Source organism: Gastrolobium bilobum, unplaced genomic scaffold (assembly GCF_033153095.1).
Source record: "Gastrolobium bilobum isolate Gb01-03AN ecotype WA unplaced genomic scaffold, APGP_CSIRO_Gbil_v1 utg691, whole genome shotgun sequence".
Lineage (NCBI taxonomy): Eukaryota > Viridiplantae > Streptophyta > Magnoliopsida > Fabales > Fabaceae > Gastrolobium > Gastrolobium bilobum.
Genome location: NW_026900043.1, coordinates 67,949 through 89,126, shown reverse-complemented (window position 1 = coordinate 89,126; position 21,178 = coordinate 67,949). Strand labels below are relative to the sequence as shown.

General features: G+C 36.1%; 1 protein-coding gene across 1 annotated transcript; it reads right to left on the bottom strand.

Annotated features, from left to right (window-relative positions):
- Positions 1 to 11,105: 11,105 nt before the first annotated feature.
- LOC133294989 (ABC transporter G family member 1-like) lies at positions 11,106 to 20,524 on the bottom strand. Its single transcript, XM_061493766.1, has 8 exons — positions 20,209 to 20,524; positions 19,070 to 19,149; positions 18,435 to 18,905; positions 18,253 to 18,339; positions 17,944 to 18,069; positions 12,153 to 12,344; positions 11,973 to 12,059; positions 11,106 to 11,780 (listed from the first exon to the last, which is right to left on the bottom strand). The coding sequence occupies exons 1-8, from the start codon at positions 20,522 to 20,524 to the stop codon at positions 11,106 to 11,108; spliced, it is 2,034 nt and encodes a 677-aa protein (XP_061349750.1).
- Positions 20,525 to 21,178: the final 654 nt, after the last annotated feature.

Sequence of the window (21,178 nt, the reverse complement as noted above, 5' to 3'; positions counted from 1 at the left end):
GTTTAAAACAGTTCTTATATAAGAGTTCATTAGTAGCTTTGAAAAGCGGGTAATCTTTGTCCTCTGCTTGCCTATATAAATATCAACATAAAAATAACTTTGCTTTTACATTAGCTCCTAAACTATGGACTTTTCCTATCAGAAAATGTGCCATTAATGAATCTGTTGCTCAGTTTTATCCTTCGGTTGGCTTCAGTCCCAATTTTGCTTGATAAAATCAAGCTTCTTGCTATTTCTGCCATGTGAAATAGATGAAAAAATTCCTTGCTTGCTTCTCCATAGCAATTTGTCGCCATCATTGCAGTTTTGCATCCATGGGGGATGCAATAATGCTTCTGCTTGTTGTAATGAATCTAATGATCATTTTAATATATGGTGTTTTGTGATTCATACATTGCTAATTATTGCTCAATATTTACCTCACAATAAAAATTCCATACTATACTTATACATTGATGGGCCATGGCCTAAAAGTTAGTGAATTAGTTAGTTTGTTATGGAAACTATTCTAGAATATTCTTAAAGTATAGGATAAAAGAGGAGATAGTGTGTGTAGTGTGGGTATGCATGTATTCATAATTGGTTAGTGGGGAAATTTGGGGATCTCTGGGAGTTGAGGTCTCTTGGGGTTTTATAATGACCTCCATCGGGTAAATCTTAATTAGAGATTTAATTTAAGGTTTTAAATGTCATAATTAGATTCATAACATAATTTCGAGTGTTTTGACCATAATAATGACTAGGTCATGAACAGTGCCTTCTGTCGGGTATTCTGCATTATGCGTAACAACCGGTAGAGACCTAATCTGGCAATTCTGATGCCAGATATGAGTTCAGAACAAAAAATTGTATAGTCTGACACTTTTCGCGAAAATCTCGTGAATAATAATTTTCTGCCGGGTATTTTGTACTGCTGTTTTAGCAACCGGTAGAACTCAAAAATGAGAAAAAAATCAAATTTACGCCAAACAAGTCATTTTAGGACAAAAAAATGTTATTTTGATAAGTATAAGTGTATGTAGTGTAAATTAAGTGGATCAAAATTAACTATCTTATTCCTACTTAAGTGATAAAGTTGGAGAGAGAAAGAAACACTCAAATTGCATTTTCTTCTCCTTTTTTCGTGGCAGACCATGGATGTTCATGGAGTTTACGGGTTAAATTCTTTCTCTTCTCCTTCCATTTTCATCTACTTCTACTCATCAAATCCAAAATATCACAACATGAAAAATGTTCCCTAGGTTCTCATGAACAAAACCCATAACTCACTTCATCTTGGGAGACAATATTGAGTGAGTTATCTCCTCTATAAGGGCTGGATGCACTTGTAACCATATACATACAAAATGACAGCAATGGAATGCCAATCTTCGGGCTTTGGGCGCTTTAACCATTCAGCCATGGATGCTTAGCGGGAAAAGAAAGCAAAAGCGATTCCCGTAGTAGCGGCGAGCGAAATGGGAGTAGCCTAAACCGTGAAATAAAAACAAATATTGGTGGGAAAAAATGAAATAATATAAATTACACCGATTCGCGGAGGATTTCCAATCCTAGCAGGAAGGGGGGCGGATACTCTTATATCAACAAAAAATAGACGCTATGTAACTTTATTGCACTGGAAAATACTATATTATGGACTATGACCGAACTGTCTCACGACGTTCTGAACCCAGCTCACGTACCGCTTTAATGGGCGAATATGAAATTCAATCTTGGAAATATAGCATCGAGAAATCATAGTATAGATCAAACTGCCGAATTGGAAAAATTGGGTGCTATCATATAGCTTGGGTTCCTCGAACAATGTGATATCTCACACCGGGTAAATCTGGGGTTCGCGATGGTGGAGGAACTGGTTCGGAAAAAATAGAGTTTCTAGGTTCCACAAGCGGTACTTCCTGATACTGTATGTGAAGCAGTTATTAGAATTCCCCCACTACTCGTCGTATTTGGTTTGGTATTGCTACCGCACATGAAAGGAAAAATTGATGATTTTGAGAGAATCTAAGCTCAGAGTTAATCTTGACTTGGTCTAGGAGCTATTTGAGGTAGGATACCTAAATTCCTATGAGTATTTACTAGAGTTTTGAGTTAGTTTTCATTAAATGTTATGGCATTTATGGAGGTTGATGTGAGTTAATGTCTTGAAGGATTTATTGATGATTGATGATGGTATTGTTGATGTTTGTTGTTGTTGTTGATGATTTGGTTGGAAAAAAAACCTAAAATGGATGGAGTTGTAAATGCAAAATGCACATGTAAACCCTAGGCAAAATTTTGTACGTAAACTGTTTGAGAAAATGCTTGAGAGAAAAATCATGTGTATCATTATAATTTTGATGGGTGTAGGTGTAAAAATGTATGTTGGTTTAAATGAAAAATGAGTTGCCAAATTCTGAAAATTTTGGATATGTACCTCTGACTTTGGAGGGTGATATCTCCTTTATCCCTTTGAATTGGTGATTTGTTACTTTAAACCTGAAACAATATGAAAAAGGATTAGAATCTTATCCAGCTATTGGTATTTTAATATCTTTTAGATTTTATTAACTAACACTATATTTTTAATCATATTAATTATTATCTGATCTATATTTGATATTAAAAACATAGTGTCTTTGACATTTATCAAATCATTCCCATATTTACTTATTGTTGTCTTCAGCAATGAATTGAATTAAAAACATGGAATAATGTAAGTATGCTTAGACAATATATCAATTTAAAAATGATCAGATTTAGGTAGAAAATAATAGGATTTTTAAGAACCAACATTTAACTAAGCAGCCTTGAAAGTAAGCAAGTTATGAAATCAAAGCATGAGTTCTATCAATCAAGCATAAAAACTGAATTTCAACACATCCCTCATTGGATATATCAAGTCACTCATTACTCATCTATCTAGGGGTAAGTTTCACTCAAACTTTTCATTGTATCAATAGTTTCATAGGCTTGATAATATTCTCACTTTCCACAGTTAGTTTACATGCACAAAAGATCAAAAGGTCTTTATTCATGTTGTAATGGGGCTTGGCTAAAGGTAAGATAAATAAGAGAAACTAGCTAAAACATTGGAATACAGAAAGATCATAGTAAAGTGTAAACACTCAAACAATAATTTTTTTTCTCCTTTCTTTCCTCCTTTTTTTTTCTTTTTCAGCACTTTTGTATTTTTCTTTTTCAACCCCTAATACTTTTCTTTTTCCTTTTTATTTTCTTTCAACACTTTTATTTGCATAGAAACAATAAATATATATTTTTACCATTTTCAACTTTTGCTTTTGCTCCATTCACCTAATCTCCTTTTTCACCACTTTGAATTACATGATACACCCTACCATGAAATTTCTACAATCCAATCTTATTTAAGGTAGATGTGTATGTGGAATGGCTAATGAAGACAACAGGTACTAAGAATAGAAAAGGCTTAGGCTCAAAGGGCTAAACAAAGAACATCATAATGGTTGACTTTTTGGCTAAATAGCTAAGACAATAAAATGCCTCAATCATTTCAAACATGCATGTAAACAACCATTTTAAGGAGAAACAAAGCAAGTTATGGTAATATTTTCAACAATGAAATGCACACTGAAAAGAAATTTCTGTTTAGGCTCAAACCTCACGGCTATAAGTGTGCAATTCAATAAATTATGCTCTTTCTCAATCACTCATACTGTAATTTGAATATTCTTGCTGACTCTTAGAATAATCAATGCTTATTCATAAAAATAAAATATATCCTAAGTCATCACACAATAAATTAATTTTACTGACTAATTGTTACTTAACATGATTTAATAATTCAGACACAGAGAAGAAACACAATAAAATAAGGGGAATAAGGAAAAGAATTTTCCCTGTTTTTTTTCTGAAAATTTTTGCAGCTCTTCGCATCTTCACAGGGAAGTCTAACTGCTACTGTATATGGTGGTGCTCCCCATTTCCAGATTTAGAATTTTGTTGTCCTCAGCAATGAACTACACATAAGAAACAGGGTCACGTAATAACAACAAAAATAATCAGTAGCATCACAAAATTGTCAAAATACATCTCCATGGAGCTCAGAAATTAAAACTAAAGAAATAAAATAAAATAAAAAGAACAAAGAGGAAACTAAAAAAATAAAAAAATAAAAAAAAATTGAAAACACGAAAATCTGTTGGGTTGCCGCCCAACAAGCGCTTATTTAACGTCATTAGCTTGACGTTGACAGATGATCAAGGTGGCTTGTAGCAAAGAACCAAAGCTGGCTTTGTTCCCTTGGTCATAGTCATCTTTTTTGTTTTCTTTATCTTAGCCTTGGGTTTGCTTTTAGTTCTTAATAGATGAGGATTTTCGAGTCTTGTTTTTCCTCCTCCTTTGTCTTCAACAAATTGTGCATGTAAATCTCAGGAGAAGGATGTAAGTGATGGAGAATTAATTATAAAAGCAGTAATATTTATCTGGTCACTATCCACCTCGCGAATCACTTCATCTTTCAGCTCAACTACTACTGTATTTGTAATGACCATGAATGGTCCTTCCAGAAAGTGAGAAATAGTGGTATCCTCATCCATATCAATGACTGCAAAGCTCTCTGTGTACACAAAGTTTCCCGCTTTGACTAGCATATTTTCAGCAATACAAACAGTCACTTGAATAGTGCAATCAGGAAATTGCAGAGTCATCTTCGCGGACCTTATATGCTTTATTCTCATTTTCTCCAATAAGGTAATTGGCCTTTGATTCACAGTGGTCTCAACATCATATAAAGTTGGCTCAATATATATGTCTGCCATAGGGGTGGGAAAGTCAGTGCTTCTTTCATTGGATGCCTCAGTTGAAATCAAAAGATTAGTTTCCTCGCAATCTTGCTCATTTGAAGATTTCATCTCTAGCACCTCATAGTCTGCATCCTCTTCAGTTCCATTTTCCTCTCTTTCTAGTGCTTTATCATGATATTGCAGGAGGGTAATCTTCATTGGAGGGGTAGTTTCTTCAGTATAAATTTCATCCTCTCGCTCTTCCCTCGCTTCAGAATATTCCTCAACTTTGGATTCTTCTTCTGCAGCAGATTCCTCCTCGGTTTCGGATTCTTCAGCATATTCAGTGAGTTGCTCAGGATCTCTGACAGATGCTTCTTGGTTTTTGAACAAGGTTCTCATTTCTTGTTTAAACAATGTCTCCACTTCAATCACACGTAAGAGTGACTTTTCCCAATGGGAGAGAGTATTCTGTTGTTCTATACACTCCTCTTGAGCTAGAACGAATGAATCCTCCTTGACTCCTTGCTCAACTATTGGTTGGGCCTTGAGTGCCTGATATTCGTCGTAAACCGCTTTCTCGATCAGCTCTAGAGCTTCTTCAGGTTTCTTCAGATAAAGTGGCCATCCAACTGCTAGATCTAAATTTATTCTTGAAAGTGGGCATAGACGATTGTAGAAAGTGCGAGCCACTTGCCAATCTTCAGGAAGGTGATATGGGCATTTTCTACATAATCCTTTAAGTGTAGCCCAAGCTTGATGTAAATATTCTCCCTCCTTTTGTGCGAAGGAATCAATCTCCTCTTTAGCCTTTTAGGCTTTATATGATGGGAAGTAATTGTTCAAAGATTTGAATTTCAGGTCCTCCCATGTGGAGATGCTTCCTCGAGGTTGAGACTTCAACCATGTCTTAGCTCTACCTTTCAGAAAGAAGGGGAACAAATGGACCTTAATGGAGTCTTCAGTGGCTCCTTCTATCCTTATGCCATTGCAAAATTTTAGAAACTGATCTATTAGATAATGAGGATCCTCTGCATGTTTACCCCCAAATTTTTTTTCATATTCAATGTTGAGCAATTCTTCCTCCAAATCTAGTGGAATTTCAAATTGATTAACCATGATGTTGACAGTATCTCTTAAAGAGTCAAATCTTTTTGATTTTATATCTTTTTTAATTTTTATTTATTTAATTTTTTCTCTTCCTAACTCTGGTTTGTACTGTAAGGCACTGGTGTCAACAGTGTCTTGCAGATGCATACACCAGAAAAACGAAGGCTAAGTGAGTCCGACTAACAGAAACCACTAAACTAATAGAAAATTAAAAAAAAAACTAAACTAAAATAAAATAAGCAAAAAAAAATAAGAGAAACAAAAATAAAATTAAAATGAAAATAAAAAAATAAAAAATAAAATAAAATAAATAAATTAAAAAATAATAATAAAAAATAAAAAAATGATCCAATCTATAATTTTATAGATATGATTAATGTTGATTAAATCAGTCTCCGGCAACGACGCCAAAAACTTGTTGCGAACTCGGCAAGTGCACCGGTCGTACAAGTTATAAAGCGATAAGATAAGTTGTCGATCCCACGTGGACTAATGACCAAGCACTAATTTATCTATTCAACTAAAGTTGGACCGATCGTAAAAGGAGTTTCTTGAGAATATTTTAATTAAATTAAAAACAGAATTTGTAAACTTATTTTTAGTTTTTAATATTTTTAGAAAATAAATTCAGAATTAATAAATCTAAAAATTGTATTTAAGTTTTTAATAAAAAGGAGTATCTAGGATTCAACTTCCCCAATGGTTTCTTAACGAGTTTGCATATTCTTACGATTACATTCATGATCAAATTATTAACAGTTCTTTCTATGATTGATTAAATCCCAATCTCTTGGTAATCTAATCCTTTATTCTAATCCAAAGCCTAATCCCTTAGTACTTTTTCATTAAATAAGCATTACGCAAGAACCTATGGTTACAGAATTTATAAGTCTATCCCTAGATCATACAAATTTCAGCAATCAACCAATCAGAATCATACACCAACATCCCTATTGTCATGCACAACTCATATGTTTATCTACGAGTGATCAAGTCATAAATAAAACTAATCATAAATATCAAATTGATTGCATAATTTAAAAACAAGAATGTGCATCATAAGAAAGGTAAACATCAATTAAGAACCAATTGGTAAAGAACTAGCCTAACATATTCAAGATTACTAAAGAAAGAGATGAAAAGAACTAAAATTCATAAAAGAAATATAAAACCCGGTCTCCACGGTGAAGCGTTGACCGTTTCTCCGCTCCTCAGGTCTAGAACGGAGCTTTTCCCTTTCCTAAGTCGCAGCCATCATGAGGTCTACTGTCCTCCGTCTTTCGAATTTCCTTTACAGCTTTTAATTGCGTTCTATATAAAGAGTTAAAGTGGGCTTTTTAATATTTGGATCAGCTCGCTGAACAAGAATTAATATTGATTAATTCTTTATTTTTCTTGATCTTTATCCTTTGCAACTTCTTTTATCCCTTAGAATTGGTGATTTGTTACTTTAAACCTGAAACAATATGAAAAAGGATTAGAATCTTATCCAGTTGTTGGTATTTTAATATCTTTTAGATTTTATTAACTAACACTATATTTTTAATCATATTAGTTATTATCTGAACTATATTTGATATTAAAAACATAGTGTCTTTGACACTTATCATGTACGCCTCTGATAAGATATGTATATATGATTTGCTCAGTTATGATATTTGTTTATATGATACTTCTAAATTTCATGCAGGAATGGGCCCAGGGTATGGATAATTCTATATAAACCTGGAGCTTATTGAGATTTGTTATCTCATCCCGTTTGGGGACATCATTTCAGGTGTACAGATTGTCAGTGAGCCTACACGGGGCAGGGATACGACCCGTGGATAGAGTGCATCGCGGACCGGATTTTGGGTAACAGTATGCTACTATTATTTTGGAGGATTATTATTTCGCATTAGTATTGCATTTGTTTTGAAGATCATGATGTCTGATCTGTTACTTTGTATATAGCCTGTATATGTTTTGTACATGTTTTTCGCTTTGATGCATGTACATTTTGTGTATTCAAGCATGTCTATATTATGATGTAGTATTCAGTTATATGTTTACGTGCTGGTTATGCATACTACTAGACTTAGTGGCACAGAGCCAATTATACATGCGCCCATGAATGGGTATATGATCCTTGATGGATATTTGGTATTTCTGGAATCATAAATGGTATAAACTGTTTATCAGGATACTTTGAGAGTGAGATTCTTAAATAGCCATTTGTCCGATTTACAGACGTTACATTGTCCAATTTTCGTCTCCGTCAAATGAAAAGAAAACTAGATGATGTAAGCAATATATGTATCATGTGAAAAGGATAAAAGAAAAAGAAAAAGTTAGCTCGCATTTTTGTAAGTTAAGTCTTCTCCTGTTTCTGTTTAGTATTATATGTGTATTAACTGAACCGGCTCGAGACGAGGATGTTACAGGTTTATTTTTCTGCATTTTATCTTGGTATTAGTGCATGTAAAAAGAGGCTATACCTCCATTATTAATGAATTCTATGTTGTATTTTGTTGGGTTCCATCAATTTGGTATCAGAGCACGTCCGATCTTGGGGGTGTTTCTGATCTAGATCTGATAAAAAAAATTCCAAGATCTGATCCAGATCCTAAAAAAAAAAAACTCTATTGATATAGTTGTTCCAACATTTTATAGAGAAGGAGACGGCGCTTGGGGATGGCAAATTGCTATGGAACAATATTTTCAAGAAAAACAAATAAATGAAGAAGATGAACAATTGGCAGAAACCTTGAGGGGGCTTAAAAGATGTTCGTTCTACTGGTCTAGGCTTTAGAATCTTAACAATTCTAATGCAAAATTATGGAATTTTACCAAAGCATTTATAATTAAATATTTACGGGAGATTTATGTGGTAGACGAAGAAGAACGACGCGAAGATGAAGAATTAGATCGTGAAGCAAAAAAATAAATCAACAGAGAAGATAAGGAAACAGTGACGTACAAAAAATAGGTAGAGGCTGACGAAGAACAACAAGAAGAAGATGATGCAGAAGAAGAAAAACTCGAATAGAGAATCGAAGAAGCAGAGAAAAAAGAAAAAGAAATTGAAGAAGAAGAGGAAAATATCGAAGTGGAAAATGCAACATGAAAAGAAGGAAACAAAGGAAGCATAGAAGGAAAAGAAGAACAAATCGAAGAAAAAATAAAAGAAGAAAAAGAAGGAAGCGGAGCGAAACACGTTGAACAAAATCACGAGGAAAAAGATGATGTTGAGGTAGAAGTGCACTTCCATGTGGTGGCAAAGTTGGGGAAGGTGACGAGATGGACGCAAGGGATGGAGGAACACAACTTGGGGCTGGAAAAGTGTGGAATGGGTTCGGGTCAATGTACGCGGGTTACCTTACCCAACAAGACCCAATTCACTGAAACCACTATGTATTTGCTAAGTAGACTCAGGCCCACTGCGAATTTAACACATCGGCCCAATATTTCAATGGGTCAAGGTAACACTTACAGATCTGGGGTTGGAATTGGATATCACCCCTGATGGCTTTGTCAAACAGGGCCATAATTCATTTTAAGACACAGCCTATCCTGGATTATAATTCAGAATGCAACAGGCCATGCAAAATAGGCCAGAGCAAAACAAAGGGGTTAGGAGAAAATGAAAATAATGGGTTTTCAATTGGGCTAGCTGGAAGTAATGGCCAAATTAGTAATATTCCCTAAACTTTTAGACAAGATTCATTGAGAAATCAGATTGGAGCCAAATCAAACCCTACCGCAGCAAGTTCTAGCTATACAAAAGTTTGACCAGTTGAGAGTGCAACTAGCAATGACAATCGCGCAAGAATTCGACAATTATCTCAAGTGGAATTGCAAGACAGATCATGTCATGGGCTGTGCTTCAAACAATGGGACCCAGGTGGAAGCTCTCACACGACCTGTCCTCTTCTCCACCTTGAGGACAAGGTGAATTTTAAAGGGAGCGTATTGATGGGCCATGGGTAGGGGTGTAAATGGGCTGGGCTGGGCTTTGGCCATCCTGGCCCAAGCCTACGTCAAAAAAAATTCAGCCTATCTGGCCTATTAAAGGCTTTATTTGTAGGCCAAGCTCGGCCCATTTTCAAAAATAAGAAAGCCTAACATGGCCTACAGGCCTTATAAGCCTCCCACTATATATACTAAGCAAAAAAAATAATTGTATAGAGCAAAGAAAGTTCCATTCATGCATGCACTAGTACTTCTCATAAGAAAAAAATGACAAACAAGAAAGAGTCAACATAATACCTCAGCTCTAGAATCTATATCATAGAGAAATAGAGTCGAAGAAATGGAAAAAATAAGAAAAATACAATTACTGGATGCTGAAATAAAGTCTACAAATGTCATTCATCTAAAAATCTTTAAACCACCATCAAGACAAGAGAAAGAAGAGTATTATTGAAAGATCTTCATCAGTAACATCATAATCCAGCAAGGTACCCATTGCTCCATGGTATTAAGCTGCAACAGCATGTAAAATTTGGAGACATTAGACAAGTTTTCCTTTCATAAAATAAAATAGCACAAAAAGCAAGAGATATTAGTATTTGGTACTTTGTGTCTTTGCTACATAAAATAAATATTATTTTATTATTTTATTTTAATAAATTAAATAGGCTAGCCTACGAGGCTGTAGGCTGGGCTTGACAAAATTGGCCTATGGCCTATTTATTAAAAAAGCTTTTTTATAAGCCTAAGCCTACTCTACTTTTCTGAAAGGCCGGGTCTGGGCTGGGCTCAATGTAGGCCGGGCCAGGTTTACACCCCTAGCCATGGGCCTAAAAATTAGTGAATTAATTTGTTTGTTATGGAAACTATTCTAGAATATTCCTAAAGTATAGGATAAAAGAGGAGGCAGTGTGTGTAGTCTGGGTATGCAAGTATTCATAATTGGTTAGTGAGAAAATTTGGGGGTCTTTGGGAGTTAAGGTCTCTTGGGATTTATTTTCTGCATTTTATCTTGGTATTAGTGTATGTAAAAAGAGGCTATGCCTCCATTATTAATGAATTCAATGTTGTATTTTCCTGGGTTCCATCATACATGAATAAACTTTCTTTGCCAGTACTTGCTTCACAAACAATTATAAACAATTCTCATGTATATTATCAGTTTAGTTCATAGAATTCCATTATCTTGTAAAATTCAGATTCCTTGGTAATGCTTATATGCCTAGTACATAACATGTTATTGCCACACCATGTTTCTGCAGCGCTTATGGTATATCTCAGCCATGATCACTCTGGCTTGGATTACAAGCTAATCAATCTAATTGCTCCTTGTCGCTGTAGTGAACCTACAGTTTGCTTGGGGACAATTAATTGCTGCAACAATGGCTTCACCTTCTCAATGCTCTTGATGATAACCAAAAACAGAATTCGATATATTAATGCCATTCCTACCAACATAGCAACATCCACCCACTTTGAGTAATTCATTTCCACTTGCCATACATGTCTTAGTATATCTTCACCACTAATTGTCATAGGTCCTCCAATTTGATTGCCAGTGAATGTTAGACCTTGAAACTCATTCTTGAACAATCCTTGGTAGGCATACTTGTGGAAGGAAATGTAGCGCAAAGGGTATTTCCAAAAGGGCTTTGGAATATCACTTGGCAGCCTATAGAACCCACCATCTAACATCATTACTCCCAAGATTCCAGAACCAAAGATAATGCCCATCAGGAAATTGGGAATCATACTTGCAATAATCATCATGAGACCCTCAACCAACAAGAGAGAAATAAAAAGCACTGATATAAAGTACAAAAAATGTTCATGTCCTTTTTGAAGTCCGACTAGGTAGTAAACCAATGCTCCTGGGATCAATGACATCAACAGCAAGAATGGAATAGCAGATAACGTATTGCCAATGGTAAATGCAGTGACACCATAATGTCCATTTAGTCTTTCTCGTTCAAACACCTGGTTAAAGATCAAAGAGAAACATCACTAAAAGACTCAGGAATGTGACATATTATTGACCAAGCATCTGAATCACAAGAGAGGGCTTTTATGTGTCTAAAAAGCTAAGATTATATTGAACTCAGTTTCTACTCATACGGGGATAAAAGGAGAATGCCATGTGACAAAATCCTTGCAGAGAAACTACTTTACCTTCATATCCTCCACAAAAGAAGGGAACCCAGCAACATTTATGAAGGTCAGGAATGTAACAACAAACACAAGCAGTGAACCTCTAGCCTGCAATAATCAAAATTAGGCTTTAAAATCAGCTAAAGTAGCTTATTGTTCGTGTATTATAACTCATCCACTGCCTCGCACTCCATGTCTTACCTGAATTGATTCACTGCTTGAACCAATGTCAAAGAACATGGTACCGAGACTTAAAGCCAAGGCACCATAGATAAGTAGGCGTAACCAGTAATAGCCTACTTCACGATACATATTCACAAAAGATCTTCTTGTAAGAATGAGGCACTGTGTAACAAAGTCAGCATGATGTTTCTTCTCCATTGTGTACGAGTCCTGCATCCATTTGTTCATCAAAAAAATTTAGTGATCCAAGATCACATAATTTTTATTTTTGGATTGCATATTCACATTAATTTAAGTTTCTTTTAAAACAACACAGTTGAATAAATAAACTTGATTTAATTTTTGGTCCATTGAACTTAGTATACATTTAGCTCAACATCTAGAATTATACTTTAGAGGAGTGTTTGGTACCCAAAATATTTTTGAATTCCTTGAAAAGCTTGGTTGGGAGAATTAAAATGTCATGTTTGGTACCAATAATTGCAAATCTTTCCCCTGCTAAAAAGTTTGCCTGGATTTTGTTGTTATGTGCAAATTCTTGTACGGTTGGCTTGTTAGAAAGTCCATAGATTAGTTGGTGTAGTTTGTTGCCTGGGAAAGTAAAAAGTATAAAATAATATGGACCAAATTAACCCTACATTTTTGTGTACTAATTTTGAATGAAAAAATAAAGGTGGGGTTATTTTTGTAAAATAACCCCACATTTCTACTCCTATTTCACAATCAACCAAACATCAACTCATAAACTTAATCAAATATTCTCGGGACAAATTTTGGTTAACCAAACATATTTTTGAAACTTATCCAGAAAAAAATATTTCTCACCACATTCCGGCAAAATTATTTTCTCAGTAAATTTTTTTTTCTCTTGTACCAAACGCCCCCTAGGAGTTAGTTTAGCCCAAGATCTAGAAATTTCTATTCTAGTCAATTCCATGAAAGATCTAGAGGGTAGTTGCACCTATCATTATTAATGAGGGTAGTTACACCTACCACAATTAATATTTGTACTAGGCTAGTATATAAAACTCTAGAATTATTTGGAGTCGTTGTTTTGAGGAGGTGCCACTAGTATAAATAAATAGGGGTTATCTCCATCGTTTTGTAACAAGCCAAAAAAGAAAAGGAGTTGTGTAGTAATAAAAGTGTTCTCTTCCTCCATATCTTTCTATAACCTTTACTTTTCTCAAATATCCTCCTCCCAACAAAGTGGTATCAGAGCATCCTTTGTAGAGAAATGGCAAGTAGCAACATGGTTCCTTTCCAAGTCCCTATGCTCACCAAGAGCAACTATGATAATTGGAGTATCAAGATGAAGGGCCTCCTTAAATCACAAGATGTGTGAAAAGTGGTAGAGAAAGGCTACAATAAGCCACAAGAAGGAGTTACTCTATCCCAAGCTCAAAGGGATAGCTTGAAGGATTCAAGAAAGAGAGAAGAAAGCTCCATATCTCATCATTGGATGAAGATGCTTTTGAGAAGATTTCGGAGGTACCCACCACAAAGGAAGCATGGGAGAAGCTACAAACCTCTTACAAGGGCGTTGAGCCAGTCAAGAAGGTACGTCCTCAAACTCTAAGAAGTGAGTTTGAAACTTTACACATGAAAGATGCCGAAAGTATCTCCGATTATTTTTCTAGAGTCTTGACGGTGACTAATCAATTAAAAAGAAATTGTGAAAAGATAGATGATGTAAAAATTATGGAGATTCGCAAAATTCGATCATATTGTCACTGTCATAAAAGAAACAAGAGATTTGGAAGCCATAACAATAGAGCAACTCTTAGGCTCCTTACAAGCATATGAGGAGAAGCAAAAGAAGAAGCAAGGGGTTGGTGAACAATTACTTAAGACACAACTCAACTTCAAAGAAAAGGAAGAAGACTTTGGCAACAGAAGAGGACAAGGAGGATATCGTGGTCGAGGAAGAGGTCGTGGACGTGGAAGAGTAGGCTTCAACAACAACTATGCCAATGAAGATCGAAGAGAGAGCTCAACAAGAGGTCGTAGAAGAGGTGGCTCGCAACCAAGACGTGACAAGTCCCAAATCAAATGCTACAGCTGTCAAAGGTTCGGCCATTATGCTGATGAATGTAGAACTCCTACAAGAAAAATTGAGGAGAAGGCAAAATATGTGGAGGAAAGGAGTCAAGAAGATGGCACTCTGTTGATGGTACGCAATGACAATGTAGGAGAACAAGAGAATACATGGTATCTAGTCTCAGGGGCAAGCAATCACATGTGTGGAAAAAGTAACATGTTCGTGGAACTTAACGAATCGGTGAATGGAAATGTCTCCTTTGGAGATGAATCAAAGACACCGGTGAAAGGAAAAAGTAAGATTTTTATCCGATTAAAAGACGGGAGGCATGAATTCATTTCTAATATGTACTATGTACCCAACATGAAGAATAATATTTTGAGTCTGGGGCAACTCTTAGAGAAAAAGGTATGATGTTCACTTAAAAAACAATACTCTTTCTTTAAGAAATAATCAAAATAACCTGATTGCTAAGGTGCCTATGTCAAGAAATAGAATGTTTCTGTTGAACATTTAACACGACATTGCAAAGTGTCTCAAATCCTGCTACAAGGATGCATCTTGGTTGTGGCATCTACGATTCGAACACCTCAACTTTGGTGGTCTTGAGTTGCTATACAAGAAGGAGATGGTGAGAGGATTGCCTTCCATCACTCAACCTGACTAGCTATGTGAAGGATGTTTACTTGGGAAGCAATGTCGAAAGAGCTTTCTAAAGGAGTCTTTGTCAAGAGCCAACAAGCCGCTCGAGCTCATACATACAGATGTTTGTGGACCATTGAAGCCAAGCTCACTCGGTAAGAGTAATTACTTTCTTCTCTTCATAGATGATTTCTCAAGAAAGACATGGGTGTATTTCCTAAAGCAAAAAATCAGAGGTGTTTAGAGTCTTCAAGAAGTTCAAGGCTAGTGTGGAGAAAGAAAGTGGATGCGAAATCAAAACCATGAGATCAGATAGAGGTGGAGAGTTCACTTCCAAAGAATTCCAAGAATTTTGTGATCATAATGGAATCCGACAACCTTTAACCGTTCCTAGAAGCCCACAGCAGAATGGAATAGCTGAAAGAAAGAATAGAACCATTCTCAACATGGCAAGGAGTATGCTTAAGAGCAAGAAGATGCCAAAAGAGTTTTGGGCTGAAGCCGTGGCAACTTCCGTCTATCTTTTAAACCGTTCACCAACAAGAAGTGTGTGGGGTAAGACGCCACAAGAAGCTTGGAGTGGAAGAAAGCCTGGGATCTCCCACCTGAAAGTGTTTGGAAGCATAGTCTATGCACATATTCATGATGAGAAGAGGTCCAAGCTTGATGACAAAAGTGAGAAGCTTATCTTCATCGGGTATGATTCTAACTCTAAAGGCTATAAAATTTACAATCCGAACAATGGAAAGACTACCATTAGTCGAGATGTGGAGTTGAACGAAGAAGAAGAATGGAATTGGGGTCTATGTGATGAAGACTACAACTTCCTTTCCTACTTTATGGAGGAAGAAGAGAATGTGCAACCAAGGATGGAATCAGAGGAAACTACTCCACCAACTTCACCAGCAGCAAGTCCTCAAGAACAACCATCGTCATCTAAAAGTTCAAGTGAATGAGTACCACGCTTCAAAAGCCTGCAAGAAATTTACGAGGTAACGGAGAATCAAGATATTCTCACTCTGTTCAAAGCAAGAAATGGAGAAATGCTATGGATGAAGAAATCAATGCGATTGAGAAGAACAAAACATGTGACCTAGCCTCACTTCCAAAAAGGCACAAGGCAATTGGTGTGAAATGGGACTACAAAGCTAAAAGGAATGCCAAGGGAGAAGTTGAACGATACAAGGCGCGATTGGTGGCAAAAGGCTATACTCAACGAGCAGGAATCGATTATGATGAGGTATTTGCTCCTGTTGCTCGCTTAGAAACTATTAGACTAATTATTTCTTTGGCAGCTCAAAACAAGTGGAGCATACACCAAATGGATGTAAAGTCAGCATTTTTGAATGGAGTACTTGAAGAAGAAGTGTACATCGAGCAACCAGCAGGGTACGAAATCAAAAGACATGAAGATAGAAGGCACTTTATGGGCTAAAACAAACACCAAGAGCTTGGAATAGTCGAATCGACAAGTACTTCCAAGAGAATGGTTTCATCAAATGCCCTTACGAGCATGCACTTTATGTCAAGCTCAAAGATGGAGATATTTTGATCGTGTGCTTGTACGTGGATGATCTAGTCTTCTCCGGAAACAATCCAAGGATGTTTGAAGAGTTTGAGATGACTGACATTGGACAAATGGCATACTATCTCGGCATTGAAATCAAGCACAAAGAAGAAGGTTTTTTCATCACTCAAGAAGTTTACTCAAGGGAGATACTGAAGAAATTCAAGATGGGCGATTGCAAGTCTATCAACACCCCAATGGAATGTGGAGTTAAGTTATCCAAGTATGGTGAAGGAGAAGATGTTGATCCTACTTTCTTCAAAAGCTTAGTTGGAAGTTTACGCTACTTGACATGCACCCGACCTGACATCCTCTTTGCTGTTGGATTCGTTAGTCGCTACATGGAGACTCTAACTACCACGCACTTGAAGGCTGCAAAGAGAATCCTCCGCTACATTAAAAGTACTATCGACCTTGGCTTGTTTTACTCATCCGCTAATGAATATAAACTTGTTGGATATAGTGATAGCGATTGGGCTGGAGACATGGATGATAGAAAAAGCACCACTAGATTTGTGTTCTTCATGGGAGATACTACTTTCATATGGATGTCAAAGAAACAACCTATTGTCACCCTATATACTTGTGAAGCCGAATATGTCGCAGCTACATCGTGTGTTTGCCACGCCATTTGGCTAAGGAACTTGCTAAAGGAGTTGAATATGCAACAAGAGGAGCCAACCAATATTTATGTTGACAACAAATCTGCCATTGCATTAGCAAAGAATCCAGTCTTCCATGATAGAAGTAAGCACATTGACACACGCTATCATTTTATAAGGGAATGCATTGCAAGAAATGAGGTGCATATAAAATATGTGAAGTCTCAAGAACAAGCAACAGATATCTTCACTAAGCCACTCAAGAATGAAGACTTTGTCAAGATGAGAAAATTGCTTGGAGTTACAAAATCAAGTTTAAGGGGGGTGTTGAATAAATAAACTTGATTTAGTTTTTGGTCCATTGGTCTTAGTATACATTTAGCCCAACATCTAGAATTATACTTTAAAAGTTAGTTTAGCCCAAGCCCAAGATCTAAAAATATCTATTCTAGTCAATTTCATGAAAGATCTAGAAGGTAGTTGCACCTACCATTATTAATGAGGGTAGTTGTACGTACCATTATTAATAAGGGTAGTAGCACCTACCATAATTAATATTTGTACTAGGCTAGTATAGAAAACTCTAGAATTATTTGGAGTTATTATTTTAAAGAGGTGCCACTAGTATAAATAGGGGTCATCTCCATCGTCTTGTAACAAGCCAAAAAAGAAAAAGAATTGTGTAGTAATAAAAGTGTTCTCTTCTTCCATGTCTTTCTATAACCTTTACTTTTCTCAAATATCCTCCTCCAACAACACAGACTTCTCTTGCACTGTAAATTGCTTCCTTCCTTCATATTTTTGATGTCCATGTTATGATCTTTAGTAGTAAGGGCTTATTTAGGAGAAGGGAGAAAGAATGGAAACGGAGAAATGAAAGTAAAGCTTTAAGGTTTTAGTAAGCTTTTCCCTCCATTTTGCTCTCATTCCCCCTTTTAAAGGAATAACTAGACTCACCCTTTTTCTTATTTGAGCAACTTCTTTCAGAACTTGGTGACTGAATTCAGATGAATCATATGATTTAACAAGAATATGAATTGCTTCTTCTGTGCTTAGACCTCCGGCCAATTCTTTCTCAGGGTCCTGCAAATAATGAGGTGAATCAGTTACATTTATTAGTATCTAGCCTACTGAAAATTGAAGTAAATTTCACTAGAGATAAGAGAAAGTGTTGGAAAATGCAAGTGTGAGTAACAAGTAATTAAGTCCAGTATCCGGTAGAAATGAGCTAAGGAAGAAAACAAGAACAATACAAATTCTACTAACCAGTTCAAAATCCTTGTTGATGGTTTTTAAGAAGTGATCAGAAGGACTCTGGAGACTTGGGCAGGGAAAACCATTTGATGAGAAAAACTGCAACCAAAAGCAAAAGAAAATCGCTCATTGGTTCTGAAAAACAAATTGATGTGTGGTGTGGACACACACAAACACTGGTTGTAGTTTCAAACCTTATTTGCAGAGGAGACAGGTCCAAAGTAAACTGTTTTCCCAGAAGACAGAAGACAAAGGTTGTGGAAAATTTGAAAAATTTCATTACTTGGCTGATGGATTGATGCAATAATAGTCATTGGCATTCCATCCTTTTTGTTTAAGCTGGATATTCTCCTCATAACATAATAAGAAGCTGCACTATCAAGTCCACTAGTGGGTTCATCAAGGAAGAGAAGCCTAGGATGTGTTAAGATCTCAATGCAAATGCTAACTCTCCTCTTTTGCCCACCACTAAGGCCTTTAGATCCCCGCCCTCCAATTCTGGTGTTAATGGCATCTTGCAGACCCATTTCTCTGATTGTGAAATCTGCTCTCTCCTTTTTCTCTGACTTTGACATGGAATCTGGCAATTGGAGGTGAGCTGAGTAGTTTATAGCTTCTCCAACTGTTAGAGTTGTCAAAATAGTATCATCTTCTGTTACATATGCCTGGTTTCATAGGTGAGAAGAAGAATAGAGATTAACAGACTCCATGTTTGTATAAGAAAATGAATCCTCATTGGCCAATAAAAAAAAAAGATGTTTCTTATTTTGTGTGTGTATTGGGAGAAAAGGGGGAAGGGTTGTTCAAAAGCTTTATCAAATATTCTTACAGATGTTCCATATGCTAGTGCTTGTTTGCGGCCATTGATTAGGATCTTCCCTGTTTGATTTCTCTTTGAACCTAATCTTCCTGCAATTTCATATGAAGTATATGATATTAAGTTGTTTCTGAAGTTGATTACTATCCTGCTAGTAGCCCTGGAAAAGTATCAAAAAATTTCTTCTTCCCCTTTGAATTTTTCTTAGACTAGAGTTGTTCAAAAGATGTACTAGTGCAATTATTGTTAAGCATGGACTCCCTTCTGTGCAACATTCTAAATTTAATTTGGCCCCCAAAAAAATCTTTGGAAATAGGAGGAGACCCCTATAACTAATTGCATTATTTAAAAGAACTTACACAAATGAAAAAGAATGTGGGATTTTGAAGGCCATCATATAGGCAAGAAAATTAGTATGCTCGTGTAAAACATGCTTTTAAGTGACATTAGTAGTTGACAATTATAATAAATTGATCCAAGAATTTCAACCATTTGAGGCCCATTAATGGGATATTCTCATTTTATTATTAGACCCGTGAAGTCAAATGCATGTGATGATGTCAAAGTGTCATATATTTTGGTCTTAAACTATGAAAGTTACAGGTTCAAAAGCGATATCATTTAGATATATAAAATCATTAATCATTAATTTAGCCTTATCCAATAGTTTAAGCTTTTGGATTGAATTGGTTCTTTACATAGTATCAGAGCTTCGTGTCCCGGGTTCGATCCTCCCCGCCGCCCCACTTTCTTTCAAGTGGAATTTCTTTGTTCGCAGAGGTAGGTGGGCCTGTGCATTGTCCATTCTTCAAGTCCACTTGGCTCTCGTGTGAGGAGGCGTGTTGAGATATATAAAACCATTAATTTAATCTCACCCAATAGCTTAAGCTTTTGGGTTGAATTAATTCTTTACATGGGTGAGGCTAAATTAATGATTTTATATATCTCAACACGCTCCCTCACACGAGTGTGGGGGCGGTGAGGATCAAACCCGTACACTGAGGCTCTGATACTATGTAAAGAATCTTGGATACACCACTCAAAAAGCTAGCTCAAAGGGTGAGAGTGCCCAAAGCCTTATAAAGATCATATTAATTGCCCATACAACCAACGTGGGACTATATATTTCAGCGTGATCTAAACATGATTACCTGCTAAAGCATCAAGAAGTGTGGACTTGCCACAACCAGAAGGACCCATTATAGCCAAGAGTTTTCCAGGTTTTGCATAGCCATTTAGACCCTGAAGTATTGGTTTCCTTCCATTCTTTCCATTTGAAACAGTCACCCACAAGTCCTCCCATGTTAAGAAAGCACCCTCCTCTTGATCTGCCTGACCAACTTTACCAGTTTCTATTGATTTGATGTCTTCCACCCCAAATGTGGTCTCAAATTCAATGGTTGGCAGAATTTTAGAGCTATTATTTGCTTCACTATCACTAGCATGAGGTTGCACAAGAGGGTTCATAGTGAGTTTTGCGAGTGTACCTGTGTATAAGTGTGTTTGGCCTATGCAGCTGAAAGTGAGAGAGAGAGAGAGTATGCACTAGGATGGTAGAAGAATATAGCTTATACTTACTATATAAAATGTCTTGTTTGTACTATAGTAAATGTTAACGAATGCAATGCTAAAACATAGAGAGAATATGTGCCACTTGAGCACACTTTTTAAGGGAATAATGTAAATGGAGATCAATAGAAGTTTATAAAGGAAGTCACAGCAGTTGGTTTAGTGACAAGGCGTTTGACTTGTTTGTATTAGGTTATGTGTTCAATTTCAGTTTATAAACACTATTGACTAATGGATTATTATGAAATTTAATTTTTGATTATTTCCAGCATTTTTCACATGCGCAAGTGATGCACTGATGCTTCGCATCACGCCGCCTTCATTTAATGTATCAATTACATGAAGGCAAGATTGTATTAGCATGCCTTTTTACATGAAACTTTGGATTTGTGATTATTTCTAACTTTAAGCATGTACAATGATGCTTGATGCACTTAACTCGTTGCCCTCCATCCTAAATCTTTTTAATTTATTTTTTTACGTCAACGTGCGCCTGCTTACCAACGAGAAGTTTTTTGCTACGTACCCATCAATTATGATATATTATTTGTA

Bases quoted from the DNA above. Each gene is read 5' to 3' on its own strand.
- LOC133294989 (XM_061493766.1), bottom strand. From the start codon at position 20,524: ATGAACCCTCTTGTGCAACCTCATGCTAGTGATAGTGAAGCAAATAAT. The intron at 19,150-20,208 runs GTAATCATGTTT...ATGAAATTGCAG, and splicing joins ACTTCTTGATGCTTTAGCAG to GAAGATTAGGTTCAAAGAGA. The intron at 18,906-19,069 runs GTAAGAATATTT...CTATGAAACCAG, and splicing joins CACTAGCATATGGAACATCT to GCATATGTAACAGAAGATGA.